Source organism: Vicia villosa, linkage group LG7, assembly GCF_029867415.1.
Source record: "Vicia villosa cultivar HV-30 ecotype Madison, WI linkage group LG7, Vvil1.0, whole genome shotgun sequence".
Lineage (NCBI taxonomy): Eukaryota > Viridiplantae > Streptophyta > Magnoliopsida > Fabales > Fabaceae > Vicia > Vicia villosa.
This window is the reverse complement of record NC_081186.1, coordinates 117,581,313-117,590,002: the sequence shown is the minus strand read 5'-3', so window position 1 is coordinate 117,590,002 and position 8,690 is coordinate 117,581,313. Positions and strand designations below refer to the sequence as shown.

At 34.0% G+C, this 8,690-nt stretch overlaps 1 protein-coding gene across 21 annotated transcripts; it reads right to left on the bottom strand.

The window, feature by feature from the left end:
- Nucleotides 1-1,198: 1,198 nt before the first annotated feature.
- Nucleotides 1,199-7,173, bottom strand: LOC131616693 (uncharacterized). Of its 21 annotated transcripts, none has more exons than XR_009288180.1 (14): nt 6,605-7,165; nt 6,205-6,308; nt 5,973-6,102; nt 5,668-5,888; nt 5,317-5,404; nt 5,029-5,209; nt 4,500-4,599; nt 4,284-4,387; nt 3,979-4,077; nt 3,565-3,761; nt 3,279-3,400; nt 3,136-3,194; nt 2,801-3,025; nt 1,222-2,090 (listed from the first exon to the last, which is right to left on the bottom strand). XR_009288180.1 is itself a non-coding variant. In XM_058888105.1 (11 exons), coding segments are annotated over exons 4-9 (798 nt in total). In that variant the 5' UTR covers nt 5,670-5,888; nt 5,973-6,102; nt 6,205-6,308; nt 6,605-7,170; the 3' UTR covers nt 1,202-2,090; nt 2,801-3,025; nt 3,136-3,644. The 21 variants fall into 21 exon arrangements, 2 of the variants coding, with proteins under 2 accessions (XP_058744087.1, XP_058744088.1); XR_009288192.1 differs by having other exon boundaries at nt 3,279-3,329; XR_009288177.1 differs by having other exon boundaries at nt 1,219-2,090; nt 3,279-3,761; nt 6,605-7,168.
- Nucleotides 7,174-8,690: the final 1,517 nt, after the last annotated feature.

Below are 8,690 nucleotides of genomic sequence, written 5' to 3'. Positions count from 1 at the left end.
AATCATCTGCAACATTAGTTTTGGCTTCATCGACACTCTCTTTAATCTGCAAAATACAAACAGAAGATGCGAGTCATGTTTCAAAATCATTATCACACAACTAAATTTGCAATATCTATGCATTTATATTGATTAGTTTCATGATATATACCTGCACTGGGAGTGGTGTTCCGGATGGTTCAGAATTCACGACCTTTAGTGTATAAGGAGAATTAGTTCCAGTATCAACATAGATGATGTAAATATTAAGAAAATGCGAGTTGTGAGTTCAGCAGGCCCGACCCAAGAGGCAGGCAAGCTAGGCAATGGCCTAGGGCCTCTGATTTTTCTGTGTACATATGTAGCGTTAGCAGCTTAATGCTCATGTTCCTTTTCCATATTCTATAGGAACAGTAGCATTAATGTTTATGTGATGGCTATGTTCCTTTTTTATAAATTGACAATAGATATGATTAAAAGTGGCTTATATTATTTGATTTTATTACTCAATTATGATTTCATAGTGATTTTAACTCTCTAACGTAACATAGAAAAATACCATCTTTTTTCTTTAGTTAACTAGTGTCTTACCCGTGCGTTCGCACGGGTACCCGTCGTTTTCGCGCATTTGAATTGAGGCAAATAAAAGGTATTAATAAAAGATTATATTTTGGTTCAAATTGGAAAAGTTATAAAAATACTAATAGTTATTAAATATTAAAAATAAAAAATAATTAATAGAATAAAGTTTATATTGTTTTAAATTGAATAATACAATTAAGAATGCACTTATCTCATATTAGAGTTTCCATCGAGAAATAATATATGTAAAGATAATGTATGTAATTGAAAAATAAATAGTAATATAAATAAGTATATTAATGGTATTCAAAACAAATAATAGATTAAAAAAAGTAGATGTGATTTTAACTTTTAAAAAGAAATAATGTAGATTTCATTTAAAGAAAAAGTCCAACGGTCAATAATAATATAAATAATTATGAAATAGTGAATATAATAAAATGATGAAAGTATAACGAAACAATAATTGCGTATGAAGCTATGACACACTTATTCTGTTCAATATTAAATTTATAATACACTTTTCCCGTAAAATAATATAGTTTATAAAAAGGTCAAGAATTCATCAAAAGAGAAAAATAATCAAAAACTTTTATAAGAAGATTAAGTTGTGATAGAAAGAAATTATGTAACAGAAAAATAGATTGAATTTCCTCGATCCTCCCTTAAAACATAAATCAAGTGCATACAATGACAAAATTAAATGTTAATCAACTTTTATAATAAGCTATATGGTCAATTATCATATCTCAGTATTATTGACAATTCAATTCAGAATAATACATTTGTTTCTAAAAATTTGGCCTTTACATACTTCTTCTAGATCATAAGCCTCAAAAGTAGGAATTCCAAATGAAACAAAAGTGTTAGTGTATATAATGCCAAAAAACAATCTAATGAAATCTGATCAAATATATCAAAATCTGATCAAATAACTAACTAATTTAAGCCACAGTACATGGAGATAGACTTTTCCTAACATAAAATCAAATGACTAAACTAATCTTTGCAGTGGATTCCATGAGTATGGTGATTAAAATATTTTTATATACACTTTAGAGATCAAAATTGAACATTAACATATGCTGCAAGACTAAAAGCATAATCTTCTTCCTAAAAAAAAAAGTTGTCCCCTTTGAAATGTGAATGTATTATTTTCTTTTACATGAGAATCCAGTTCCTTTCCACTGTAACCTTCTTTCTACGATTTCTGGTGAAGATTATTCATAGTAAGTTACCGTCACAGAATTCGTTCGCTTCAAGTCCTGCACAATATCAAGAGCTTTAGATTCAGAACTAAAGACAGACTGAATTGTTAACCAATGAGCAAAGAGAGTCACTTATCTTTCGTCGACGGTACCACAGTTGTGATACAATTAAGGTTTTCTTTGGATGAATTGATCGCTTCTTGGCAAATTCACGGTTGGACAAAACAGTTTGACATCATCGCTCGAAGCGGCCCTCTAACGATGGGGCAACATGTATGCTGCATTTGCTAGTCGAAGGCCTCTCCTGTATCAATGATCATCCTAAAGCATGAGAACCACGTTTTGTCAGACAAATGAACATTTTAGCATTTTATAAGATTGAAAACAAACAAATAAAAAATTGATGCATTTTATATGATTCTGTTTAAAGCAAATTATGTTCATTATCTAGTATATCGATGTCAATCTCTTAATCACCTACTGCCAATTCAATTTGTTCTCATTATAAGGGCCTTTACGGATATTATCCACAGATGCTTGAATCATCTAACCCGAGATACTACTACCTTTTCCAAAATAGTGCTACCTTACTATATCTAATGCATTCATGCATAATTGGTTTTTGGTCTTGTGCACCCACTCATTGGTAATATACTCATTTCTACAACACCAAACTTACTTCTAGTTAGACCAAACATTTGATTATATACAAAGTCATATAGAGGTAAAAAACGTATGCTTGAATAATTTTTTTTTATCAAACGTATGACACTCATCCATTTCATCCAACTCACTTTAATAAAAGCTTTCAGAGATACTATGCTACATAAGAGGTTTACCCAAAGTAGAGCTTATACACATAAGCACCCTCTCCTAAGTACCATATATTATGACAGCCTACAGGGGACTAGTTGAGTTGATAGAATTTCAGAAACTAATAAGGCAGGTTAAAACCATTCAAACGTTTATCAAATTTGTCTATCAGTATTATATATAGATTATAGAGTAAAAAGCTTGTGTGTTTTGTTGACCTCTATTAATAGAAACCTCCTTGTGCTAGCAAAAGCAATGGTAACAGCAGGATTGAAATGAGCACCGAATATATGACCGAGAGAGTAAATCAACACCAACAAAGTAAGTCCCCAGACAATCGCAATACCAGCAAGCGTGACAACGTTGTCATGGTTGTTGTTCACAATAATCGAAGCACATCCAGCAAATATCAAGAAATATGTTCCCACAACCTCTCCTATCGACTGTACCATCACAAATTATAAATTAGTAGTTGAGAAAGAAACTTTGTAATATATATGCATTTTCTAAGAAATCATGAGTTTGAAAAGCAAAAAGGTTATGAAACATACACCTTTTGCAAGAAAGGAACATAGGAGTGTGTAGATTCTTGGGAGGAATCTTTGTTTACATCTAAAACAGTACCATTGCTTTCAATATCATTGGTTTCAAATCTTGCTGAGTTATCATTAGCCATGAGTGATAAAAGATACTCACATTGTGCTCCACAACATCTGATTTGTCACTCTCATTTTCAGATTGAGATTCCTGCTTGCCAGGTGATTTAATCAACTTTTCAGCTTTCTCGTGATGTCCATAATGGATCGAACATTTACAGTCTTCAATTTTAGCATCACAAACATCATTATCAGGATCTGCTTGTGACTTTGGACATACTTTTAGTGACTTTGGACATATTCTTACTCATCTTGTGACATATTCATATTCTTTGGACATATTCATACTTTTATTATAAAAGATCCGATCAAAGGGCAGTCATTACCTTAAATTTCTTAATATGCATTCAGTAGCATTGGCCTCCTCTAATATTGTAGGAGTAGCTGCAGAAGCAACGACTTTCCTTTATTCAATTAGCTTCTTTGTGCGGATAGGAGTAGGACCCGTCGACCCATGAGTGTTGTTGTTGCTTATGCTAAACACGTTCTGATCATCTCTAGGGACATATTTTCTTGCTTCAACCTTCATGATGACACTAAAACTCAATTAAACATTATCATAACAGATTTGTAAATAAGCAGTGCAGATTTAAACTCAAACTATTAAATCAAAACCAAATTTGAGAACATAAGGATGGACTGTCAAGAATATTACAACATGATCAAACAATAGCACTGAGCCAACGAATCATTCCCGGTGTTAAAGAACTAAATGTGGGCCACTTTGCACCATTCATCACCTGATATAAGACAGAGGCACATTCATCATAAATAGCAAGCCAATCCCTCTTTGCACCATCCAACTTTTGATCAATTTTTTGAAGATATTCAACAATAACCTGAAATTAAAGAAAGGATCAGGTATCAACAATAGCCACCTACATTTAAAAAAGAAATTGATTATAACATTACTGGTTTTACTATATAATAAATTCCACACACCTTATCAACATAACCATACAAATAAATCACATACAAATCAATTATATAAGTGAGAAAGAGATGCAAAAAACATTTAATCATTGATAGTTCAAATGCTACTTACTTGATACAACTTCCAGGCTGTGCAATCTGTCAATGTTACCATGCTCTCAATAAGTTGTAGTAAAGTAGATGGAATGGGGCATGTAGTAGGAGGGTGCGTCAGTCCTGCTCATAGTCAATGCCAAGCTGCACTATGTCAGGAAGTTTTTACTCTTAATATAAGAGTAACTTCCCGTTATACATTGTATATTTGGTAACATACAAATCGAAGACTAACCTAAATTCATTGACTCCAGTTTCGGGATTGCGTCTGATGTTAACAATGCCACCATACAACACTTTCCCTCCCAGTTCAGCAGGGCAATAATTAAGAAGCCCTGCAACATGACAACAATAATCCAACATGTTTATTGCTCAGACATACTTCTAAATCTATATGTATAAAACATATTAGATTAAATCTTTTCGAATAATATTTGATTAAAACATATTAGATTCTCTCCTCTGTTCACTACTTATGCTCAACCTTTCTCCAACTCACTTGGTCCCTGTTTTCTATTTCAAATGGCAACCAAACAATAACTCTTTCCATCTCTCCTTTTGAACTTCTGTGTTCTTAAACGAAAACAACAAACAAAACTCATCAAATCTTCCTCCTCCTCATGAGTTTTCAATCGACCAAGAACACGACACAACCAACAACACAAAGTAAATCGCAATAGCATGATATCTAACAATAACAACAAAGAGGAAATATTCATAGCATGAGCAGTAGCGTCACATATTGGAAATGAAGACGTGATTACCGATAGTGATGATGAAGGTTGTTGTTCTGCTTTGAATGATGATGCTGTTGTTGGTTGTTCGTTTGCAGGTTGTATGTGATGAACGACGAAAACTATTGGCTCTGTTCTAATGCGCCTGAACCGCTGTTGAAAGATATGTGAGTCGGATCTGCAGGTTGCATCGCGATGTCGTACGTATGTCCTGTAAGATGCGGCTGAAGTGAATGGCAACTTGAAAATGATGAATGGTAACATGAAAAAAAACTTACAGAATGAGGAGTGTTGTATTGCTGTCCTATCGATACAGACCTTAAATTTTAGTCCACCCACGATTCTAATACCAGAGATTATGTGAGCATTTACAATGTAAACCCAATCCAATAAGTGAAAGATTCCCCTGTAGATATTAAAATATAACAAAGCCATATTGAATTTAGATACAGATGAGAAACCCATAAACAAAAGGAATTTGAGAAACCCATAAACAAAAGGAATTTGAGAAACCCAGTAAAACTGTCAAACAATTTGTGCAGTGTAGGTGGATTCCCTAAAAACCTGAAGTTCCAAGAAAGAGAAGCACATAAACAAAAAGATGCAAAGTAATACTTTCAGTGTAGGTGGAGAAAACATCGAGAACCAATTGAAAACATAAAAACTTACATCAGTAAGATTTGAATCACAGGTCCATGATTCACATTTGAAAAGCTTGGAAAATAGGAACTTTGAGCCACCTCAATCCCACAATTCCCTCAACTTATGAGTCCACCTCCAATCCCTGATATCTCTCAAACCTCAGTCTTCTCTCACTCCACAGATATCTCAGTCGAACTCGACTCCCTAAAAACTCTCTGCTCGCACAGATCGATTCAACAACACAAAAACTACACAGTAAAAACAAAACAGGAGTAAAGAAGAGGAGAAACTCAAAATCGAGAATGGAGTCAAAACCACCGAAAACCACTCACCATTTAATCAACCCTGACCACTGTGAAGGGTCATCAGAAAGCAAAACCAATCACCGCGAGTATCACCCTTCCGGCGAATATGGACACAACCTCATACACCATAACGTGAAGTCATCCATCGTAGATGAACCTAAAGCAACACAGCCATGAAAAGGATAGCAATTATGTAAGTAATCCAAAATAATTGAAAAAATGCAACAGATTGCTCTTTGTCCGCCATAAACAGAACCACCTATATCATCACGATCAGCAGCCTAAAAAATAATAATGTGTACTGGCACCGTTCCACGCGCCTTGGCTTCATATTTTCTTCTCCTAAAGGTTATATTCTCAAATCTATCACCCATAAGAAAAAAAAAGTCAGTGTTTTTTGTTATGTTTAACAAATAATTCAAATAAAAGATAAGAAAATAAGAGATATGAATTATATAAATCCATATGTAATGAGATAAAACATATAAGGTTGGGAGCAATAGTCCATGGAATGTGTCATAGGGTTTTTTATAAGCACACCCATACTCTAAACATAAGTACTCATGCCATAAAATATTCTCAGATAAATTGTAAATATGTTATTCCAGATGCACCCAGGAACAAAATATAGTCAATTAGGATATGTAGGACAAACTGACCTAATGCAAAATGGCATGGTAAAGGTCTGTCAAGTCTCTTCAATGAAGTCAATTCATCATCTGTTAGATTAGACTTCACACCATATGGAAGTAGGCGAAAAGGGTGCCTAAATCCAGGAATAACAGCAGGTAAAAGATCAGCATCAACAGGCACAGGGTCAAACCCCCACCAATCAGTAAATCGAGGCCCGAGTCCCTCTAATAAGCTGTCTACTTCTTCCAAAAGCTCTGCTTCACCTGGCAATTGAAATCTAACTTTATTGGGGGCCCTAACTCCTTGTACCAGAGCTGATTTAATAGTTTTGAAGTTTGAACTTTGCCCATCATGTGTGGTTGAATTCATATCAGACAAATGGCTCTCTCTTTCATCATAATTTTTATCATCGCCATCCATATGTTGCAAAGCATCACCACTGTTATCATCTCTCAAAGCTTTATCTGATAGGAAGTAAGGATACTTATAAACAATCCCTCTGAGCAATAGTAGAACTATTGCTCCTGCAAAATTGTGATACCTTCCATGAAATGCATCATACAATATCTGAGCTGGTACAAATGCTTCAGCAGTCTCATTATTTGGATCATAAAGATACGCGAAATCCTGAATCAGAGTTGAAAAGCAGTGTTACTTATCATTCTTGTTCCAAAAACCGAAGTGTTAATTGGTTGATTATATATATATATATATATATATATATATATATATATATATATATATATATATATATATATATATATATACCTGAATGCTGAATGTATGTTACCCATATATTTGTCACCAAAACCTGCATTCCACTGTTTCTTTTTTGCTTTTGCAGTCACAAAGAAACAACCTATAAAAGTATGTGTGTGCTATATTCAATATCAATTCAAGGAAATGGAACAGGTTTCTAAGAAAAACTTACTTGAATTCTGATTCCTAGTAGTTGAAGAACAACCGAACACATTGTTTATCCAAACGAAGCGGCAAAGATAAGGTGGGGAGAATTGGAAGAAGATGACGGCGAGGATCTCAATTTCTTGTTAACACCATGACAGGTTATAAGACAAATAGATTTCTGCCAAATAGATTTCTATTGTCATAGCATTTGGAACTCACCATAACAGAAAATGAGAGGAAATCATTATAACCGGAACAAAATAACAGAATCAGAGGACAGAGTTTGCGATTCCCAAATCCTCCTCCATATCTCAAATCTTCTCTCCATAATCACCATCACCGATTTCAATCTATATAAGAAAAATCAGAAAACCCTTAGAATATCATTATCAAACTTCCATAACAGAAAACTCACCTCATAACATCTTCAATCTTGAATTGATTCTCTTACATTCTCCAACAATCTTCAATCATTATAACAAACACTTGGTGGCCTATTAATTCATTCCAAAAATAAAACTAAATTAGGCAACATTAATACACCTAAATCACATTTGAATGGAGAAAGTTTGAGAGAGAAGAAGAGAGATTAAAGAGAAAATAACATAAACTCGGAAAGATCTCACCCAGCTTTGGCAATTCAGAGCTGTTTCAACTCAACATTCATCATCAAACATTCAAAACCAAACACCACAGGTTCAAACGCGAACAAAACACCTCAGCAACATAACCAAACCGATGAACGGATGCGGAAGACTATCAGAGGGGATGAATCAGAGCAGTTCGTCGGGGAAGAAGAGTGGAGGCGTTGCCGTTTTAGCTCGGAGAGAGAGAGGAAGGAGATTCGTTCTGAGTGTGAAAGGAAAAATGATTTCGAAACCGTTTTGGAATAATAAGAGGAAGGTTTTGGAAGAGAAAGAGGATTCTTAGTAACTGCAACGTACGTGAGAATTGTAACTATCGTAGCATAATGAAGGCAGAGCACAAAATTGAGAAAAGTGACGTGGAAAATTGAGGGAGCATTTGCTGATGTGGATGGTCTAAGAATTGCCCAAATGGTAGACTTTTCTTATATGATAGATTTATCATTAGTTAAGTTGTTTGTCCAAGTTTTTCATTTATTCCTTTCTAAGAGTCTATTGTAAATATTATAAAAATAATATAATTGAAAAACCAGACAAATATTTATATTAACTATGAAGAAAA

Excerpts from the sequence above, each read along its gene's own strand:
- LOC131616693 (XM_058888104.1), bottom strand. The coding sequence starts at position 5,463 with ATGGGTTTCTCATCTGTATCTAAATTCAATATGGCTTTGTTATATTTT. Across the intron at positions 4,388-4,499 it reads ACTGGAGTCAATGAATTTAG|GACTGACGCACCCTCCTACT; the intron begins GTTAGTCTTCGA and ends GACTATGAGCAG. Across the intron at positions 3,762-3,978 it reads GTGCCTCTGTCTTATATCAG|GTTGAAGCAAGAAAATATGT; the intron begins GTGATGAATGGT and ends GTCATCATGAAG.